The 23,325-nt window shown below is 40.8% G+C and overlaps 1 protein-coding gene across 14 annotated transcripts in view; it reads right to left on the bottom strand.

Annotated features, from left to right (window-relative positions):
- The window catches only part of SETX (senataxin), a 90,651-nt gene that overhangs the window by 3,484 nt on the left and 63,842 nt on the right, over window positions 1-23,325 (bottom strand). For 5 of the 14 annotated variants that reach the window (XM_086324411.1, XM_086324410.1, XM_086324408.1 and 2 more), the window contains 10 exons: window positions 22,732-22,833; window positions 22,428-22,543; window positions 19,684-19,770; window positions 17,694-17,843; window positions 16,620-16,727; window positions 13,271-13,458; window positions 12,579-12,671; window positions 11,465-11,629; window positions 8,412-8,510; window positions 7,717-7,804 (listed from right to left, as the gene is read on the bottom strand). In XM_086324411.1, coding sequence (XP_086180537.1) covers window positions 7,717-7,804; window positions 8,412-8,510; window positions 11,465-11,629; window positions 12,579-12,671; window positions 13,271-13,458; window positions 16,620-16,727; window positions 17,694-17,843; window positions 19,684-19,770; window positions 22,428-22,543; window positions 22,732-22,833 — 1,196 coding nt within the window. Of the gene's footprint in view, window positions 1-6,088; window positions 6,593-7,716; window positions 7,805-8,411; window positions 8,511-11,464; window positions 11,630-12,578; window positions 12,672-13,270; window positions 13,459-16,619; window positions 16,728-17,693; window positions 17,844-19,683; window positions 19,771-22,427; window positions 22,544-22,731; window positions 22,834-23,325 lie in introns of those variants that run through there. The other 9 variants (XM_086324414.1, XM_086324409.1, XM_086324415.1 and 6 more) reach the window with 5 other exon arrangements.

Genomic DNA, 23,325 nt, shown 5'->3' with positions numbered 1-23,325 from the left:
TCCATTACTTGACAAAGCCAAAAGAAAAAATAAGATGCATACAGAACGATAAAACACGCTGCTACAAAACAGCACTCAGCACAGCTCTAAGAAAGACTTCTGCCCTTCTGTCACTGTTACTCAAGCCATGTGGGTGAATTAGCTGTCATGCAATTCTGTCTGCTGTCAGGAGCCTTGTGCAGCCATCTGAATTTGTTAATTAGAAGTTCACTTCCTCAGTCGCACCAGCCACATTTCAAGCTCTCTGCTACCACACGTGACTGGGGTTAGTGTCCTGGATGACGCAGTTGTAGGAGGGCTGCGTCATCCCACTGAATTTCCTCTGATGCTGCTTGCCTCCGGGAAGACGGCAGGAAGGCTCAGTTTCAGCAAGCTCTAACTTTTGAGTGCATGTTGACTGTTCTACAAACAGGTCCATAGCTGTCACCAAATTCCCAAAGGCTTCCCAAACTCCATCAGGCTGAACCATCTTAATTCACTGAGATACTATTCTAAAGATATCATGAAACTTTCTATCTCTTCTAGAAGAGCTTTAAGTTATGAAAAGCACATCTAAAGAAGGTGAAAGAAAATCCAACTCATGCATCTCTCCTCTCTTCCTCTAAAAGGAAGAGAGGGAATAAACTGCTTATTTACAAGCATCAAAACTTGGGCTTCCTTAGAAGAGAGAGTATAGTGCAGGGAAAAACGATGAAGACTTTTTGACAAAGGAAAGAGAAGAAAAAGGATGGCTACCAAAGAGCCATATACAACTTAGTGACTGAGCAACAACCCTCCTGTGGGCTCCTGTACTATAGGTGGCTGGGGGTATAGAGTTAGTGAAAGTTGCTCAGCCGTGTCAGACTCTCTGCGATCCCATGGACTATACATATACAGTCCACGGAATTCTCCAGGCCAGAATACTGGAGTGGGTAGACATTTCCTTCTCCAGGGGATCTTCCCAACCCAGGGATCAAACCCAAGTCTCCCACATTCCAGGCAGAATCTTTACCAGCTGGGCCACCAGGGAAGCCGTAGTATTTATTTGCTGTGTGACCATGCTCAAGTCACTTGACCTCTATGAGTCTGCTCCCTCAACTTGAAGACATGAATGGTTATTTTATTTAAATGACTTTGAAACGCACTCTGTTTCCACATTTCATCATTTTTGACTGCAGGGTGTGCGATCCTGGAGAAATTCACAGCTGGGTGACTACAAGCTCTTGCCTTTTGGTCAAACCATTTTTAAAAAGAACAAGTCCTGGCTCTTGCCTGAAACCTTCCCACAGACCTCTTATATGACAAAGTGCCAGCACTCCAACCTGGAAAGCAGGTGGCCTTGCTGTGGGTTTACTGAGTCTGAGGCACCTAAACATGGTCTCTAACCCAAGCCCTAGGTCACATGAACAGGTCTGAGGGAGCGCTATGAGTCCGCACTCCACTCCCATAAGGGGAACTGGGCTGAAAACCAAAAAGGGGGCAGGGGAGAAGCCCAGGAAGAAACCCGTAAACTAGACGAGAAAGTCCAAAAGTCAGACTGGGAGCTTTTCTTCTGAGTTTCTCTAGCTTCCCAGAGTGGGACAGCAGCGCTCTGCAAATTTGCATGTGTGTGACTCTGGGGGCTCACGGAGATGCCCTTGGTGGGGGAGGGATGTGGGGGCGTTCTCTGGGAATCTATTTCCAAACTTTAGCTTTCAAACTTCAGCTTTCCCACGTCCCCTCCTGGGGCTTTCCTGCCCTTCCACTCCACCCTTCCCAGTCACCACCACATTCTCACCCGTCCCCAGGCTGACTGCAGAGCAAGCTGCTGGGGCAGGTACAATCACCTGCGGTGAACACAGGGGTGCCCACGAAGGCTTCGGTAATCCAAGCACCTAAGACACACAGCTCTGCAAACATTGACTTTTCAGGTTTGAATATGATCAGAATTTAACTGTATAAAAATAATCACTGTAAATATGTTCTTCAACTGATAAGATATCAATTGTTAAACACTTTGATCCTTATGGTCACAGGAAAAAGAACTTTTACAAAAATCTTAATTTACATGTATATGAATGGCTGGGTCCCTTTGCTGTTCACCTGACACTATCACCACATTGCCTGTTAAATCGGCTGCCCTCCAGTACAAAAGAAAAAGTTAAAAAACCACCTTTATTGTGAAGTAACTATAGATTCACTCCGAGTGAATTCACTGAGAGTGAAGACTCTACACATGGACGTCACCAGATGGTCAACACCGAAATCAGACTGATTATATTCTTTGCAGCCAAAGATGAAGAAGCTCTATACAGTCGGCAAAAACAAGACCAGAAGCTGACTGTGGCTCAGATCATGAACTCCTTATTGCCAAATTCAGACTGAAATTGAAGAAAGTAGGGAAAACCACTAGACCACTTAGATATGACCTAAATCAAATCCCTTATGATTTTACAGTGGAAGTGAGAAATAGATTTAAGGGCCTAGATCTGATAGAGTGCCTGATGAACTATGGACGGAGATTCGTGACATTGTACAGGAGACAGGGATCAAGACCATCCCCATGGAAAAGAAATGCAAAAAAGCAAAATGGCTGTCTAAGGAGGCCTTCAAATACCTGTGAAAAGAAAAGCAGCGAAAAGCAAAGGAGAAAAGGAAAGATATAAGCATCAGAATGCAGAGTTCCAAAGAACAGCAAGAAGAGATAAGAAAGCCTTCCTCACTGATCAATGCAAAGAAATAGAGGAAAACAACAGAATGGGAAAGACTAGAGATCTCTTCAAGAAAATTAGAGATACCAAGGGAACATTTCATGCAAAGATAGGCTCGATAAAGGACAGAAATGGTATGGACCTAACAGAAGCAGAAGATATTAAGAAGAGGTGGCAAGAATACACAGGAGAACTGTACAAAAAAGATCTTCACGACCCAAGATAATCATGATGGTGTGATCACTCACCTAGAGCCAGACATCCTGGAATGTGAAGTTAAGTGAGCCTTAGGAAGCATCACTACGAACAAAGCTAGTGGAGGTGATGGAATTCCAGTGGAGCTATTTCAAATCCTGAAAGATGATGCGGTGAAAGTGCTGCACTCAATATGCCAGCACATTTGGAAAACTCAGCAGTGGCCACAGGACTGGAAAAAGTCAGTGTTCATTCCAATCCCAAAAAAAGGCAATGCCAAAGAATGCTCAAACTATTACACAATTGCACTCATCTCACACGCTAATAAAGTAATGCTCAAAATTCTCCAAGCCAGGCTTCAGCAATACATGAACCGTGAACTTCCAGATGTTCAAGCTGGTTTTAGAAAAGGCAGAGGAACCAGAGATCAAATTGCCAACATCTGCTGGATCATGGAAAAAGCAAGACAGTTCCAGAAAAAACATCTATTTCTGCTTTATTGACAATGCCAAAGCCTTTGACTGTGTGGATCACAATAAACTGTGGAAAATTCTTCAAGAGATGGCAATACCAGACCACCTGACCTGCCTCTTGAGAAACCTATATGCAGGTCAGGAAGCAACAGTTACAACTGGACATGGAACAACAGACTGGTTCCAAATAGGAAAAGGAGTACGTCAAGGCTGTATATCGTCACCCTGCTTATTTAACTTCTATGCAGAGTACATCATGAGAAACGCTGGGCTGGAAGAAGCACAAGCTGGAATCAAGATTGCTGGGAGAAATATCAATAACCTCAGATATGCAGATGACACCACCCTTATGGCAGAAAGTGAAGAGGAACTCAAAAGCCTCTTGATGAAGGTGAAAGAGGAGAGTGAAAAAGTTGGCTTAAAGCTCAACATTCAGAAAACGAAGATCACGGCATCTGGTCCCATCACTTCATGGGAAATAGATGGGGAAACAATGGAAACAGTGTCAGAGTTTATTTTTCTGGGCTCCAAAATCACTGCAGATGGTGACTGCAGCCATGAAATTAAAAGACGCTTACTCCTTGGAAGGAAAGTTATGACCAACCTAGACAGCATATTGAAAAGCAGAGACATTACTTTGCCAACAAAGGTTCGTCTAGTCAAGGCTATGGTTTTTCCAGTGGTCATGTATGGATGTGAGAGTTGGACTGTGAAGAAAGCTGAGTGCCGAAGAATTGATGCTTTTGAACTGTAGTGTTGGAGAAGACTCTTGAGAGTCCCTTGGACTGCAAGGAGATCCAACCAGTCCATTCTGAAGGAGATCAGCCCTGGGATTTCTTTGGAAGGAATGATGCTAAAGCTGAAACTCCAGTACTTTGGCCACCTCATGCGAAGAGTTGATTCATTGGAAAAGACTCTGATGCTGGGAGGGGTTGGAGGCAGGAGGAGAAGGGGACGACAGAGGATGAGATGGCTGGATGGCATCACTGACTCGATGGACGTGAGTCTGAGTGAACTCTGGGAGTTGGTGATGGACAGGGAGGCCTGGCGTGCTGCGATTCATGGAGTCGCAAAGAGTCGGACACAACTGAGCAACTGAACTGAACGATTCACTATAGATTTGCTAAAGCCTTTAACTGTGTGGATCACAACAAACTATGGTAAATAGAGATGGGAATAGCAGACCACCTTACCTGTCTCCTGAGAAACCTATATGCAGGGCAAGAAGCAACAGTTAGAACCAGACATGGAACAAGAGACTGGCTCAAAATTCAGAAAGGAGTGCATTAAGGCTGTATACTGTACCCTGCTTATATAACTTATATGGAGAGTATATCATGTGAAATGTCCGGCTGGATGACTCACAAGCTGGAATCAAGACTGGCAGGAGAAATATCAACAGCCTCAGATATGCAGATGATATCACTCTAATGGCAGAAAGAGCCTCTTGAGGAGGGTGAAAGAAGACAGTGAAAAGTGAAAGTTGCTCAGTCATGTCCAACTCTGCAACCCCATGGACTGTATAGTCCATGGAATTCTCCAGGCCAGAATATTGGAGTGGGTGGCCTTTCCCTTCTTCAGGGGATCTTCCCAACCCAGGGATCAAACCCAGGTCTCCCGAATTGCAGGCAGATTCTTTACCAGCTGAGCCACAAAGGAAGCCCAAGAATATTGGAGTGGGTAGCCTATCCCTTCTCCAGGGGATCTTTCTGACCGAGGAATTGAACTGGGGTCTCCTGCATTGCAGGCAGATTCTTTACCAGCTGAGCGATGAGAGAAGCCCGGAGAGTGAAAAGGCTGGGTTAAAATTTAACATTCAAAATACTAAGATCATGGCATCCAGTTCTACCACTTCATGGCAAACAGATGGGGAAAAAGTAGAAACAGTGACAGATGTTATTTTCTTGGGTTCCAAAATCACTGCAGACAGTGACTACAGCCATGAAATTAAAAGATGCTTGCACCTTGGAAGGAAAAAGGTATGACAAACCTGGATAGCATATTAAAAAGCAGAGACAACACTTTGCCAACAGAGGTCTGTACACTCAAAGCTCTGGTTTTTCCAGTAGTCATGTACAGATGTGAGAGTTGGACCATAAAGAAGAACTGATGCACCAAAGAATTGATGCTTTTGAACTGTGGTGTGGAGAAGACGCTTGAGAGTCCCTTGGACTGCAAGGAGATCCAACCAGTCAATCCTAAAGGAAATCAACCCGAATATTCACTGGAAGGACTGATGCTGAGGCTGAAGCTCCAATATTTTGACCACTTGATGTGAAGAGCCAACTCCTTGGAAAAGATCCGACTCATTAGAAAAGACCCTGATGCTGGGAAAGATTGAGGGCAAGAGGAGAGGGGGCGGCAGAGGATGAAATGGGTTAGATGGCGTCACTGACTCAATGGACATGAGTTTGAGCAAAGTCCCAGAGACAGTGAAGGACAGGGAAGCCTTGGGTGCTACAGTTCATTGGGTTACAAAGAGTCAGACATGACTTAGTGACTGAACAATAGGAAGTTACCAAAAAAGTACAATTTTCACAGTTTTCCCAAACAGTTATGAAAAACAACTCCTTAAAAGTTCAATTTATATTGTAAACTTTTTTTGTGGCAGAAAAGCCTAAAAGTCATATTAACAGCCTTTTAATTATGAAAACATATTCATTATACCCACTGAATTATATCCTGAACAGTACAGATGACAATTCAATTTTAAACAGCAGAAAGAATAACAATGGTCTCTACCCCACTGGATACACTTAAAAGAGTGACATAATAGATTTATTTTTATTAGCCTTATTTTAAAATGTCAGTATTTACAACATATTATAAACAAAACCTTTATCAATCCTTCTGATAAAAGATTCTCAGTATCAACTTAAAATGGAGGATATGCAGCTTTTAAAAATTATTTCAAGGAGGTACCAAACAACGAAAGCTGCAGACCACAGACCTAGGGAAGAGCTGAAGGAGGAGATTGTATTTGAACGCCCTCTGGTGGAACTAGACAAAATAGGGGGAAATACTAAGTTGGCTTCCCTTGGGGCTCAGCTGGTGCAGAATCCACCTGTAATGCGGGAGGCCTGGGTTCAAGCCCTGGGTTGGGAAGAGCACCTGGAGAAGGGAACGGGTACCCACTCCAGTATTCTTGCCTAGAGAATTTCATGGACGGTGCAGTCCACGGAGTTGCAAAGAGGCAGATATGACTAAGCAACTTTCGCTTCACTTCACCAAGTTGTCAGGAAAGTTATGACCCACCTAGACAACATATTAAAAAGCAGAGACATTATTTTACTAACAAAGGTCCATCTAGTCAAGGCTATGGTTTTTCCAGTAGTCATGTATAGGTGTGAGAGTTGGACTATAAAGAAACCTGAGTGCTGAAGAGTTGATGCTTTTGAACTGTGGTGTTGGAGAAGACTCTTAAGAGTCTCTTGGACTGCAAGAAGATCCAACCAGTCAAATCCTAAAGGAGATCAGTCCAAGTGTTCATTGGAAGGACTGATGCTGAAACTAAAACTTCAATACTTTGACCACCTGATGCAGAGAGCTGACATTTGAAAAGACCCTGATGCTGGGAAAGATTGAAGGCGGGAGGAGAAGGGGACGACAGAGGATGAGATGGTTGGATGGCATCACCGACTCCATGGACATGAGTTTGAGTAAGCTCCAGGAGTTGGTGATGGACAGGGAGGCCTGGCGTGCTGCAGTCCATGGGGTGGCACAAAAGTTGGACACGACTGAGCGACTGAACTGAACTAAGTTAGCACTTCTGCTAAGATAAACCAAAGACTGTTAAAATTAGAGAAACTGAGTTATTACCCCTAAATGAGACAAAGCAGCAAATACACGTTTATCCAGCTGTGGTTCATCCAACTACGCTATACTGTCTGTGGACCACAAGAGGAACCTGACCCTTCTGGAGGAGCATCTGCTCTGACAGAGGACTCTGATGGCACTCATCTCTCAAGGGAAGCAGCAAGTGGTGCGGCTCAAAGTGTCAGGACAGAAGTGAAGATCCATACACACACCTGCAAACTCCCACTCTCTCTGGCATCAGGCTGAGCTGAGACCACATTAACTAAGTTTACTAAGGGCTGACCAATCCCACGATGTAGAAAAAATTTCTTAAAGGTCATCTTGAGAGCACACTGTGATTACTTGGGTCCTGGGCTAAGATAAGAACAGTCTGGGTGCCTAAAAGCTCCCATGAAGAAGCTGCTGGGGGACTAACAAGGTGGGGGTGAGGGGTAAGAGGAACTCTATTGTTTGTGACCTCGAAATCATTTCCATTTTGATGAAAGATAAAAACAAAACCTCAACCCAGTATGAGTAATAAGGGGCAACCTTTTGAGATCCCTGATCCTCTAGAATGTACCTACCACTAGGGTTCTCAAGTGTCCGAGGATGAAGAGGCTGTACTTGGCTCGTGTGATGGTGACATTCAATCTCTGCAAACTTGCCAGAAATCTAAGCAATAGAAGAAGAAAAAAAAAAAGTTACTTCTTTGTATGGAATGACTAGGCCATGTATCAGTGTATGTGAGACACAGGCGATATTTCTGACAGCTTTTCTTGGCTCCTTCTGCTTTAAAATCACAATGCTTTTGCACCCCTTCTCTCAACACAGGGGACCTGGCATAGGGCAATTCTCATCAAAAACAATAAACAAACGATGTCTGGAGCTTTCCTTCAAAGTGATGCACCTATTTCCTATCGTGACTTAGATATTAGAAATTTTAATGCTGTGATTTTTAAGTCTTAAAACATCCTAAAAATATGACAGTAGATCAATTATGACACATACTGTGGAGAGGAACATGCCCCTGCAAAATATATTGGATTCAATCATCTAATTTTCTCAAGTGAAAAAAGATTCACTCTGTGACATGGACACAAGGAACCAAGAAAAGCAGACCTAACAGTGGACCAACTACATAACTTAAAAAAAAACTTCATGATGTTATGTAATTTTTTATATAATTGAGCAAACAATGGTACTCTCTTAAGAGTGATTAAAAATAGACCTACTTCTGGATTATAAACAAAGCAAAAACTCAAGGATGACAGTTACCCACCCAATTGAGCCTTGTGTGGCATTTGCTCTGACGCATGTAACAATAACACAGTCTTTCTGACGCCCCTGGAAGGCATCCACGGTATCGACTTCTGCTGCCCTATTAAAGAGAAACATATTTACTGAAAAACAGTTATTAAAGCATGTCTATTCCCAGTGGAGAAGCCCTGTGCCCATTAGCCATCAGTCTCTTAATTTCCTCCCCGCCAGGCCCTGGCAACCACTCATCTATGTTCTATCTTTATGGACTTTTCTACATGGGACATAGCTCACATGTAAATGAAGTTACAGAGCATGTGACCTTCTGTGTCAGGTTTCTTTCACTTAGCACAATGTTTTCCAAGGTTCACATGTGTCACAAAATATCCCACTACTTCATTCCTTCTACAACTGCATGGTTGCTTGTACAAATACACAATTTATCCATATACAATTTTTCGAAGTTTGCGTTGTCTTTGCTTTCTAACTATCATGAATAATGTTGCTATGAACATTCCTGTACAAACTTTCCTGTGAACATTTCCCCAAAGCAGGTATGTATCCAGGAATGAAACTGCTGGTCATGTGGTAACTAAGTTTTATGAGGAACTGCCAAACTTTTCCACAATGGTTTACCATTCTGTCTTCTCACCAGCAATGTATTGTTTCAATTTCTCCACATCCTTGCCAAAATTTGTTAATGCCTGTTTTTTCAATGACTGTCATCGTGGTGGATATGAAATGGTTTGGTTATCTAATTGTAGTTCTGATTTGCATTTCCCTAATGATATATGATGTGGAATGCCTTTCAGTGTGCCTGTTGAATTTTTATTTTTTGAAAAATGCTATTCACATTTTTCAACAAAATAAGACTGTCATTTTATTATCAAGTTGTATGAGTTCTTTATATTCTGGATATAACTCATCAGATGAATAATTTGCAAGTACTTTCTCCCATTCTGTGGTTTATCTTTTCACTCTTTGATAGTGTTGTCTGAAACAAAGGCTTTTCATTTTTATGAAGACCAATTTAATTTTCCTCTGGTTACTTGTGCTTGGATATCACACCTAAGACTGTTGCCTAATCTGAGATCATATGAATTTACTTTTGTTTCCTTACACATTTTATAATTTTGTCTCTGAAGACTCAGGGCTCTAATTCGAGTTAATTACTATATACAGTGTGACACGGGGCAATATTCACTCTGTGCAGGAGGATACCTTATACTAATTCCAGCACCATTTGTTGAAAAAACTGTTCTTTCTGCACTGAATGGTCTTGGCACCCTTCTTGAAAAATCAACTGGGCACAAACGTAAGGATTTATTTGTGGAATCTCACTTCTATTAGTCTATATGTCTACCCGGATGACAGTACCACAATGTTGACAGTTTTGTAGTAAATTTTGAAAAAGTGTGAGCCCCCGAACACTGTTCTGTCAAGTTGTTTGCAAAGTACCTTACACTTCCACATGAACTTTGCAGTAAGCTTTTCCAAAACTGTAGTTTTAATTTTGATGGAGATAACGAACCTGTAGATCAGCGTGGGGAAAGGTGCCATCTTAGTAAGTCTTCCAATCCATGAACATGGACTATCTCCACTTATTTTGGAGTTCTTCAATGTCTTTCAACAACTTTTTGTACTTAGTGTAGGAGCTTTTATTTCTTTGGTTATATTTATTCCTAAGTATTTTGTTCTTTATGATGCTACCGTAAATGGAATTTAAAACAATTTTTTTCAGATTTCTCGTGGCTGCTGAATACAACTGATTTCTGCATACTGATCTTGTATCCTACAACTCTGCTGAACTTGTTTATAAGGACTAGCAGTTTGCACAAATATTGCATTTCCTTTTCTTACTTAACTGCTCTGCACAGAATTTCTAATACAATGCTGCACAAAAGCAGTGAGAGCAGACATCCTATCCTTCCTGATCATATAGGGAAAGTTTTCATCTTACCATCAAGTATGGTTTTTGAGCTATGGGTTTTTCATAGATATCTTTTATTAGCCTAAGGAAGTTCCCCTCTATTCCTAAATTTGTTGAGTATTTTTATCATGAAAGGTTGTTGTTGCACTAAAATGCTTTCACTCAAATAAATGAAATCTATTCAGATGATCACAGCCACGTGGGGTTTCCCTTTAATTATGGTACAGAACACTGACTGACTATCATATATTGAACCAACCTTGCATTCCTGAGATAAATTCCACTTGATCCTGGTCTATAATCTTTTTAATATGCTACTGCGTTCAGCTGCCATTATTTTGTTGAGAATTTTTGCATCCACATTCATAAAGGATATATTAGTCTGTAGTTCTCTTTTCTGGTGATGTCTCCATGGCTCTGGTATCAAGATAATAGTGGCCCCATAAAATGAGTAGTCTTCCCTTCTATTTTTCGAAAGCATTTGCAAAAAGACTGGTGTTAAATCTTAATGTTTGATAAATTTACCAGAGAAGCCTGGTCCTGGCTTTGTTCTCTGTTGGTAAGTGTTTGATTACTAACTCAATCTGTTTACATTTAATAGATCTATCCAATGTTTCTGGTTTTTCCCTAGTGTCAATTTTGGTAGTTTGTGTGTTTCGAGGTGCAGAAACTACGGAGTTACTGGATTTCCAATATTTAATTTTTAATTTTACTGTTGAGGTAAAAGGAGACAAAGACACGATCTTCACCCTATACATGAAGGCATTAAAAGGTTTAAATAATTTTTTCTAAGTGAAAATGTGACTATGTATATCTTGCTACAATTAGAATTTAGATTAACAAGTCATCCAACTAAATGGAAAGGTCTGGAGAGTTTCTCAGTCAATTCCACTGTCAAGTGTAATGGTGAAGACCTTCGAAAAGGCAGCAGGCACTCCGTCTACAGGTGCTACAAGTGTAACCTCACTCCCTTCTCAGCACAAGTCTGTGGAGCCAGTGTCCTGGTCTCCTTGTTCTATGTTACCAGGGTCTATGACCCTGCCCCGGGGGTTAAGTTTCATTTTCTTCTCTCCTTCCATCCCCTCTTTCTTCTTTTTAATTCAACAGAGAAACTGGAAAGAGCCATAAAAATACAGATGCCTCACCCTTTTCTATCAAACTCTTTGTCCAAATCCTTCTGAATCATTGTCTTCTGAGCCTTGTAATGGGTTATTATGCCAATGTTTCGGAAAGTAACATCCTTTCGTTTGTCTTTAATAAGTTTAATTAGTTCCATTACCAGTTTTATCTCTTGAACATTTACATATGAGCTAAATAAGATGAAAAAAAAAAATACAAGACATCAAAACTAATAGCAGTCCAATTGTTAAGTTCCACTTTGTTTCTATTACAGTAAAGGGTAGATTGGGAGGCTTTATCTTTATTCAGTCAGAAGTGATTCAAAGAGGCTGTTATAATGACCATTATTAACACTGTACATATGAATAAACAGAATAACTGCCCAGTGAAACATGAAGCTGTATGACAGAAAAGAGCTTGGAGTCAAATAAGTTTAGACACCAGCTTCTTCATTTGTTAAAACAGGGATAGCCACAGTGAGAACAAAGGTATTTATAATAATGAAGACATGACTAATGAAGAGCTCCTATTACAGATTTATTATCTTCCCAACACTGAGAAAAGAGCTTCAGATGTATCACTTTTCTCATTCCCCACCACAGGCCAAGTGGATCATGCACTAGCATTCACAGACCACCCGATCGATTCACACAATCCAACATGCTCAAAGTATCGTCCACCCTCTGCCTCACACCTTAATTCAACTGTGTTTGTATTTCTCCTTCCCAATATTTTACCCAACTGGAATAATCAATCACCACAGTAATGGCCTGGTTAATGTCTGCCTCGTGTTAGACCACAATAGCCTTGCACTGGGGCCACGTCTATTTTACTCACAACTGACTTAGCAGCAACAGCAGTGAGTTCAGCATGGATCTACTTAAGTGCTTATCACATGTTAGGTAATATAATCCCGACTAATACAATTAAGAAAGAAAAACTGAAAGACTGAAATACATAAAGATATCAGTAATTTTATGATTAAAAAGATGAATTTATCAATCCAGCTAAAAGAAAATGATTGTGCCCTGGCACTAGGCAGAGAGATTTGTATGAAACGTATTTTGAACTTAAATATAAACAAAAACAATATAAAAATTCTGACACCATCAGTGAAGACTGAAGTATAAGAGAACATACTCATTATCCCGTCTTTCTAAGCCATCTCCAACATCAAACACGAGGTAGGGTTGAAATGGCCAGTCAGATGAGCACCGACTGGTCTCTGTCCCTCTATAAAAGAGCAGCAGCATTTAGAACACAAGTCAAGTCAGAAACATTTTTTAAAATTATTACTACCATTTTTCTGTGTGTATGTGGCAGGGAGAGAGCTAGGGAAAAGGGGACAAGAAGGACTTGTCTTTAAAAAAATAAAATTTCAATACACTAAAAGAAAGTGAATTTTATTTCTATTCTAGTGCTAGGGAGAATAATCTATGTATTTAAATATAACAATTATGACTGGAAAATTACTAATACAGTACATGAAAAAAGCAAAGTATAAAATAGTAGGTAAAGCATGGTATGATTCTTTTTTCCCAAAAGAGAAAAAGGAAAAAAAAAAAAAAAAAGATGTGCATAGTACAAGGACTGGAAGTAAATATACTAAAATGTTACTAGTGATTATTTCTGGGTAGTATAAATAGGGGGGTTGGTTTTATCCCCCTTTTCATTTATCTGCATTTGCTACAATCAACATGACTTTTATAATTTAAATTATTAAACCTTTATGTTTTTAATAACAAGACTTAAGAGCACTGTAAAAGAGCTATTCTTCCTAAGCAGCCAAACCTACAAATAAAACAAGCTAACATGCAATGAGAAGAACCCACCTATTTGTTCTCAAGATTCCATCATAAATATAACTAGAAGGAAAGAGGCATATGTCCGGGTGCATCCTGTACTGGATGGTGAGCTGTAAGACGGGCAGCCTGCCAATCATGTTGTGCTCCACACTCTCCTCCAGGAGCTTGTGGAAGCGGGCCATCATCGACTGGTCATAGCCGTAGTCCTGTGCCTTCTGAAAGGGGGAAGACAAAGCAATAATTTCTAACGACTCATCTGTACTTTTCCCACTATTATAAAAACAATTACTGAGCTCTACAATGTACACAGCAAACGTACATCTAAAATGCACATGGCTTGGAGAAGGAAATGGCAACCCACTCCAGTATTCCTGCCTGGAGATTCCCATGGATAGAGGAGCCTGATGGGCTACAGTCCATGGGTTGCAAAGAGTTGGACATGACTGAGGGACTAACACTTTCACTTTCATAATGATACTAGAAGTATTGTGAATATTACATGAGATCATGTACGTGGAAGACAGACAGTAGTTATAAATTGTTTTCTTTATTTAATTCTAAAAAATAAGAGTTTTTGTAATTTTGTAGAACTGCATAGCAGCAGAGCTAGATATTCTTACATGTATTTCATCAAAGCTACAGTGTCATTGATTAAAAAGAAACTTTGGCTTCATTTTAAAATATAATTTAAAAGATATATTTTCACTTAGAAGCTTTTAAGAGTAGTTCCATGTTATAATAAAAAATAAAAAAGCTGAAAAAATAAATAAATAAAATGCACATGGCATTACCAACAACCAAAGATTCAGAGAAAGAAGATGTTTCTGACTTCCACCTTTGAAAAGCCACGGAGCGTGACTACAAAAGCTGAGGCATATTCTCCTTATTTAGAAATCCCACATACTGTTGATGAATGATGTGATCTTGTGAATGATCACAACCATCGCTATTTTGGTGCTAACAGAGGTCACCTGAAAGAACGGATGAGAAAAGCAGCAAAGAATTTTAACACAGATATTAACCATTATTTCTGGGCTGCGCTCCCACAGCTTGAAAAAATGAATGTCATTGTAAACCAGCCTCTTAAAGACCAATTTCTTCATCCATCCATCCAGGCAATATGCACTTAGCGTCTAAAGCTTCGGGTGCTGAGAGTCTAAGGTGAATAACATCGAGTGTCACAGAACTTAACATTCTAATGGAGGAGACAGACAAACTAAGTTGATTTCATAAATCCAAAAAAGGGTTACAACAAACCTGAAACCTGAAACAGAGGTAATTGACAAATGAAGAAAAGTGTCTTCATGTAATCACAGTTGGGATATACTTAGGATATACGTTTCAATGTTAGCACCATGTCAAAATTGAGAAAGAATAGTGGAAACTTTGAGTATGTTGCAGAAATGAGCACTGAAGATGTATATGCAAAGTTTTAATAAACCTGTTTCACAAACTATCAGAGTGGAGAAAGAAGACATTACTTCCTATTTGTATTATTTATGCAAGTGATTATATAAATATGCAATTTTAAATAGGTCTGTGTAATTAAATAGAATAAATATTCTTAGTGGACATTTGGCATTATCATCTATACCTCAAAAGTTTATCTATTCAAGCTAACAAAAAAACTCATTTACTTCACTCTAGGAAAAAAGAAAATGGATTTATAGGAGGTAGCACATTTACTTACAGAAAAAAAAAAAAAAAACCAGGTCCGTCCTACCAAATGACAGAGATTTTCATGTTTTGACATGAATGTACATTCCTGATTTATTTATTGACTGGAAAAAAGGCAGTGTGACACAGACTGATTCTGCCACCTTTACAAGGTCAAAGCTGGCACACCAAATGCATACATTCCCTGTAACTACCCAACCTTCTGAATTTGGTAACTTATTGTCTGTTACCCACTAGAATGTCAGCTTTGTAAGGGCAGAGATTTTTGTCAGTTTTCAACACTGTCATAATCCTAGAACTTAAAACAGTGCCTGAATTAGGCTAGCATTCAATAAACAGAGACTGGAGAAAAGGCAACTTTGCACATCCATGACCACAAACTGTTCAAATTATCCACTGCACTATTCACAGTAATTATTCCTAGAAATAGGGGGTCAGAAAGGCATGTTGAGAAAATTAACTTTATAATCATTTTCTGAAAATTTCTCAATAAGCCTGTATTATTTTTATAATAAGAAAAGCCCAAATATTCTTCTTCTCATTTCTGCTGTTCTTAATCAATTACCAAAGAAGGCAGTAAAGCTGAGGACTATCAACAACCCCCTTTCGCTAACTGCATGCTAAGGCCCTTCGAGAAGTCATCAGTCAATCCCTGAAACGCTGTATTAGTCACATAACGCAGTGCGGAGCTGGCTCCTCCTAACTCCCCACGAACCCTGGTGCAGCAGCTCTTCCCCACGGACAAGGTCTTAACTCCAGGTCAGGGGTACTCCTAGCCTACCCCTTCACATGGTCACGCACAAGTGCTCAGATATCAAAGAACTGCACGATCATGTTGATGATCCCAAAGTCAAAGAACAGTAACAACAAAAAACAGCAACACGCTTTCATTACATAACCAAACAGAACATAACTAAACAGAAATGCTGTGAAAATGGTCTGTTCTCTGGGACTGTTCATGCAGCCACTACTCTGCACGCACACTCTCTGTATCAGTAAAATGCTCCAATGTTATTCAGTTTCAAAACCTAGGTGGAGACCTGTGCAAGATTACCCAAAACATCCGGATCCTGACTGTGCCATGCACTTCCAGGAGCAGTTCTAGTGAGTGTTCACACAACAGGGAAGGGGACACAACCGTGCTGCTTGCTCATCTTCCCACAAGCGGAGCCCAGTCTCTTTCCTTCCACCTTCCCTTTCAGAGCGTGTGAGGAACATTATAGGATACGGAATCCTAATACTGTACACATTACTGTAAGAATAATTTATCTTACTGGTTTCCTCAAAATTTGCATATACATAAATATAAATTACGAGGTTGGGATCCTTTCCCTTGCCTTTAGAGTTTTTATCATGGGTTTGGTGGCTATGTTATGAAAACAAATCGTCCCTTAGAAGACCTGCACACTGCCTTTCTCAGAGGGACAGCCCATTGCGCATGGGACATTCTGTTCTTCAACTTCTGGTCTTTTGACACCTACATGCTCCTGTCACACACACACAAGCTCATTATGAACAAAGAATATTTTTGGAGACTTTACTATGAAGGCTCTAAACAGTGGCTGTTCTCTTTCCTCAGCCATTCCCTATTTCTCCCTGCAAGTAAGAGATGATGATCCAAGGAGGATGCCCACCCCACAAAACAAAAAACCAAAAGACCCCTTCCACTTTACAGCAACATGAATGTGAAAAAACATACCACGGAAATGACTGTGGGAGGGAGCTGCTTAGGGTCTCCTACGAGGACAAGCTTGTTGCAACGATGGATGAGCGGAGTAAGAGTTTCAACTTCACAAGACTGTCCAGCCTTGGTAAGAAAGTATAGAACGGAGATACAGTCACAGTTTTCTCTGTTACTTTTTATCCATATACAGTGTAATTCATAATGAAAGTCTTAGCCATTCAAAAACGTACACCTTCTCCTTCTGCACCAAATATCAAAAATAAAGATTTTCTTTGATTAGAAAACAATAAGAACATTCTAAATGCTTGGAGGGGGAAAAAAACCCAAAACAACCCCCCTGCTCCAACACACATACATTGTGGAAGTCAGCCATCTTTCAGGTGCCACTATCACTTGGGAAGCAGCCATAAACTGCAAGGGCCAAGTCCTGTCCCCGGTCGGTCTGTCTGTTCCCGCTGGACGTGTGCCCAACAGGGTTGTGTTTCGGCGTGCCCCACCCACCCGCCCGCTCTCCTCCTCAGGAGGCCACTTCACATTTGCAACCCTCAAGCTTCACTTCAATTTGGCAATATTTCCTTCAACTATTTCATCATCTTTTCTATTCCTTCATTTTGGTGAATACTGGATCTCGGATCTCCTGAACGGGTTCTTTATCCTTCATTTTCCATCTCTTTCTGTCTTCTGGCTCTAGATTCTAGCAAACAGTGGGTAACCAATAAATACTTGCTCAATGAATGAACTAGGAATTAGGATGAAAAGCTGAAAATATGGTGCTCAGAGCTATCCAATTATATTAAAAATGCTTCAAAAGGTAACCAGAGATATTCTAAGCAGGAGCTAGACAATCCTTGGGATGGATTTTGTTAAGATCAGGAATACCTAAGACTATAATTCCAATACTAGAAAAGCAGTTTTCATCATGGTGGTTTATTAGCAGCATATTTCAACATACAGGAATATACAGGTTTAAGAGCAGATCAAAATCAGATGCAAAAAGGCCACTATGTCAACATCTTGGCAGCCACTCTTCACCTAGGACTTCCTCCTCACAGCACTAGGCAAGAGCTATATGGCCAACTGCTCACTGACCTCATCAACGATGACACAGCTGAAGGGGACGCCTCCTTGCCCACGGAAAGCAGCCTCGAGCAGCAAGCCACCACTCGTGCTCAGCGTGCAGCAAATGATGTGTGACTCTAAGATGATGATGCTCTGTGTCTTCTGTGGGCGTCCTTGAACCTAAGAGAATAAAAGTTCATCAATGTTCACTTGTATCTAAAAACTTCTTCACTATGATAGGCCTCTTTGCACTGTAACACACTTGCCACTTATGTGGCAGAAAAATGTTCAGTAAATGTCAGGTGGGAACCTGCAATCTAGGAAACAGCAGCACTCAAGGTACTCAGAAGCCATCAGAGAGGACAGTCTGCAGGGGAGTCTAATCTCGGAACGTGATTTCAGCACGTTAAGAAAAATTTATTCAGGGTTTAATTTGGTCAAAGTAAACTTAAAATTCTTATAGCCTGATGTATGTGGGAAGGTATCAGAATAAGAAAGACTAAATAATTCTACTGAACTGTGAAGCAATTATCTGAGTAAAACCAGGAACAAAACTAAGCCTGAACATACCCTTTTCTGTTAGTTTTAGCATGTAACCTTATTCCTTCTTTTATAAGAACCAGTACCAACAAAAACACCTGTGAAACTCATAAGCACTCTACTCCCACAGAACTAACGACCACCTTGGTCCACGTCTATATAATGGAATAAACTGAGATGGAGCCTGAGTCTCATCAGAGATTCAGTTAGTCTATTTCTGCTCCTGAAAAGCTGGAGCTGAGCATATGACAGACTCAAACCTGCACTCTTGGAGGCAGGTCTGTGAGAAGGTGGTGGCAGCTGTGGCCCTCCCTCCAGTGCTCATATGCTAACTGCCATATCCCTCTCCATACAGCCAGCATCATGGTCAAACTGCAAGTGCAATTAATTTAACAACCCACAGAACAATGTGATCAGTGGCAAAAAACCGTAACACCAGTAAACAAAGACTTCATCCTGAAATATGGAAAGATTAATTTTGGGCTGAGTTTAAACTTTAATAGCTTTCCACATAATTTTTATTGGAGAAGGAAATGGCAACCCACTCTACTGTTCTTGCCTGGAGAATCCCAGGGACAGGGGAGCCTGGTGGGCTGCCATCTATGGGGTCGCACAGTGTCGGACACGACTGAAGCGACTTAGCAGCAGCAGCACATAATTTTTAATTGAAATAAACTGCTAGTGGAAATATGCATTAAATTGAACTATATTCATTTAGCCACACAGAAGTCAAAAATATATTCAAGACAAAAATCTCAGCTCAAAAATACAAATGCCATTACCAGTTCATAGTACCCTCTCTCCCTTACCCCCAGTTCATTTCATTAGGGCTCTATGCTGGCCATTCTAGCTTCGACTCATCTAAACTTGAGTTGATATTTTTATATCCAAAGAATACTGGGGGAAAAGTTATACATGCTATAAAAGAATTTTTGTGATCAAAAACAAGTAAAAAGAGCTTATGCTTTCAGCTAAAAATTGAGGGAAAAAAGGCACTTTTCTTGTGCCACATCCCAGTCACTGTTGGTCTACCTGAATTCAGACATGTAATTTTCTTTCTTCTTTATTTTTAATACAGGAAAACCCTACAAATTTAGTTTCATTAATTATTCATATGACAATTACCATAAATTTCTGGGTGGGAGAGTAGAACACTGAGTTTCAGAAAAAACTATAAATGTACAAGCAGTTACACCATTTTCTCTATTTTTGTATATGCTTGATATTAATTTTTCATTATAAAAAAATTTTATTGATTTATATACATTGTGACCACACATGCAGCTTGAGGGATCTGAGTTCCCTGAAAAAGGGATTGGATTCACATCCTCTGCATGGACGTGCAGAGTCCTAATCACTGGACCACCGGGAATTCTCAGATTTTAAATGTAACTAAGAAAAGACCATAGGCTGTCTGAATGAACTATTTCATAATTTAAAAAAAGAAATGCCAGGAAAATGCTACAGATGAACTACTTACCTCTTTAATTTTAGAAGCAAGCTCCTGCCTTTCTTTTGAAACTCTGGCAATTTTTCCATCTAATTCTTGCCTCTGGAAAAAATTAGACTGCTATCATTAAACTAAGCATTTTAAAACGCTTTCCAATGAACTGCCTCACATTTCAAAAAGAAGAGCCAGTACTTTACCAATGAAAAACTGATTCGCCCAGTGTGTTTCCCCTACCAGTCTCTCTATACTACTGTGTATCAGAGTTGAGCTAAGCTACTCCAGGGCACTGCTGCCCTGACATCCATTGTGTTTGGCAAGGTGCCTGCCGTGACTTCAAACTGACACTCGCCCCTCACTCTTGCAAATGTCTTATATAGCACCCAGAGAGTCACCAGCAAATGATCGCTCTTGTCGATGCTGTTTCGTTCCAGCACCTGTATGCCTTATACGTGACCTTGAAATAAAACCCTCCAAGAAACTTACCAAAACCCTGCTCTTTCCATTCAAACTGCCCAATTCAGCCTAGTCTGGATATGTCAAAACACTCCAACCATGGACCCTGATAGAGATATGTGGCCCAGGGCCTGCCTCTGTCTGCACTCTGCATGGACCTCCTGCGTGGCCCCTCAAGGTATGCTATGTACCTCCTCCAGGACCTGTGAGTAATAAATCTATTGCAACTTCTCCTGTGGTCTGTTTTTAAACCTCAGCTCATTACCCAGCAACCCAACAACTAACACTCCACATTCCATTCAGTAGGTGTTAATTAGCCAGACATCCTGGAATGTGAAGTCAAGTGGGCCTTAGAAAGCATCACTACGAACAAAGCTAGTGGAGGTGATGGAATTCCAGTGGAGCTATTCCAAATCCTGAAAGACGATGCTGTGAAAGTGCTGCACTCAATATGCCAGCACATTTGGAAAACTCAGCAGTGGCCACAAGACTGGAAAAGGTCAGTGTTCACTCCAATCCCAAAGAAAGGCAATGCCAAAGAATGCTCAAACTACCGCATAACTGCACTCATCTCACACGCTAGTAAAGTAATGCTCAAAATTCTCCAAGCCAGGCTTCAGCAATACATGAACCGTGAACTTCCAGATGTTCAAGCTGGTTTTAGAAAAGGCAGAGGAACCAGAGATCAAATTGCCAACATCCGCTGGATCATTGAAAAAGGAAGAGTTCCAGAAAAACCTCTATTTCTGCTTTATTGACTATGCCAAAGCCTTTGACTGCGTGAATCAGATTAAACTGTGGAAAATTCTTCAAGAGATGGCAATACCAGACCACCTGACCTGCCTCTTGAGAAACCTATATGCAGGTCAGGAAGCAACAGTTACAACTGGACATGGAACAACAGACTGGTTCCAAATAGGAAAAGGAGTACGTCAAGGCTGTATATCGTCACCCTGCTTATTTAACTTCTATGCAGAGTACATCATGAGAAATGCTGGGCTGGAAGAAGCACAAGCTGGAATCAAGATTGCCAGGAGAAATATCAATCACCTCAGATATGCAGATGACACCACCCTTATGGCAGAAAGGGAAGAGGAACTAAAAAGCCTCTTGATGAAAGTGAAAGTGGAGAGTGAAAAAGTTGGCTTAAAGCTCAACATTCAGAAAACGAAGATCACGGCATCTGGTCCCATCACTTCATGGGAAATAGATGGAGAAACAGTGGAAACAGTGTCAGACTTTATTTTGGGGGGCTCCAAAATCACTGCAGATGGTGACTGCAGCCATGAAATTAAGACGCTTACTCCTTGGAAGAAAAGTTATGACCAACCTAGACAGCATATTGAAAAGCAGAGACATTACTTTGCCAACAAAGGTCTGTCTAGTCAAGGCTATGGTTTTTCCAGTGGTCATTTATGGATGTGAGAGTTGGACTGTGAAGAAAGCTGAACACCGAAGAATTGATGCTTTTGAATTGTGGTGTTGGAGAAGACTCTTGAGAGTCCCTTGGACTGCAAGGAGATCCAACCAGTCCATTCTGAAGGAGATCAGCCCTGGGTGTTCTTTGGAAGGACTGACGCTAAAGCTGAAACTCCAGTACTTTGGCCACCTCATGCGAAGAGTTGACTCACTGGAAAAGACTCCGATGCTGGGAGGGATTGGGGGCAGGAGGAGAAGGGGATGACAGAGGATGAGATGGCTGGATGGCATTACCGACTCGATGGACATGAGTTTGGGTGAACTCCAGGAGTTGGTGATGGACAGGGAGGCCTGGCGAGCTGCGATTCATGGGGTCGCAGAGTCGGACACGACTGAGCAACTGAACTGAATTAGATAAATTCTCTTTTTTTGACCACACAGTGAAGTATGTGGGATCTTAGTTCCTCAGCCAGGGATTGAACCTGTACCCTCTGCAGTGGAAAGCTCAGATTCTTAACCACTGGACCACCAGGGAAGTCTGATAAATTCTTAATACTGTATTTAAGATGCAGATCTGTCCAAGGTATTGTAGGTTGGCTCTTCCTGTCTGCCTAGCAGGCCAACCCTTGGCACATCATTTACCTGTTACCAACTGCTGCTGTCTTCAGGCTACAACAGCAGAGTTGAATGGCTAAAAGAGACTCTACATAGGCCTGTAAAGTCTAAAATATTTACTATCTGGTCCTTTAAAAAACACGTTTAACTCCTAATGTAAAGATACCATTTTTGTATACATCTTTTACACAAATTATATACTATTTCACAACAAAAGAACAGCATCAAATACTCAACTAGTTTATCTATGAGCTGTTATAAACACTGATCAAGAAATGTTTAGATACCTGCGATTCCCTTCCACCTCGGCATAAAGCACGCTGGCGGGAAAGTTCATCAAGTTGACGATCAAGAAATTCCTTTCTTTTGTGCATCTCCTGAACATGAGACGGTAAGTCTTTTTCTTTAAAGAAAATAAAAAGACAAAGAATTTCTCATTCTAACAAATATATACATATTCACACACAATGAGAAGGAAAACTAGCTTTCAAAATCAGACTATTTCTAGGGTCTCCAAATTACCTTTAATGCCCAAGCCAACTATACAACAAGAAAAAAATAAATTAGTATATACCTTTATTGCATACTTACTCATTCTGTGGTTAACTTGACTGTCCAAACTGAATTTCAGGACCTCATTATTAATAGACTTTTCTGGACCTAGACGTACTAAATTTATATCTCCACAGTTTCCTGTTGATAAAAGTCACACAGAGATTAGTAAGAACACTGACAATCTCTGTACATAATAACTGTTTTTTAGCAAAATATTAACAATCAGAGAAGGGAGCTAGCATGAACTATTAATCAACCAGACATCTGGAACTGTGCTAAAGGCTCCACATATATCCTTTTAGATAAAGCTTTATAAAAACCCCTAAAAGACAAGGACTTATTTCCGCCTAATAAAAGCTACTGCTACTGCTGCTAAGTCGCTTCAGTCGTCCGACTCTGTGTGACCCCATAGACGGCAGCCCACCAGGCTCCCCCGTCCCTGGGATTCTCCAGGGAAGAACACGGGAGTGCGTTGCCATTTCCTTCTCCAATGCATGAAAGTGAAAAAATAAAGAAGTCGCTCAGTCGTGTCCGACTCCTAGCAACCCCAAGGACTACAGCCCTCCAGGCCCCTCCGTCCATGGGATTTTCCAGGCAAGAGTACTGGAGTGGGGTGCCATTGCCTGGGGT

Source organism: Bos grunniens, chromosome 11 (genome assembly GCF_055505025.1).
Source record: "Bos grunniens cultivar Pamir isolate PY7600 chromosome 11, Bosgru_T2T1.0, whole genome shotgun sequence".
Classification (NCBI taxonomy): Eukaryota; Metazoa; Chordata; class Mammalia; order Artiodactyla; family Bovidae; genus Bos; species Bos grunniens.
The sequence above is the reverse complement of the archived record's forward strand: the minus strand, read 5'-3'. Positions and strand labels throughout refer to the sequence as shown.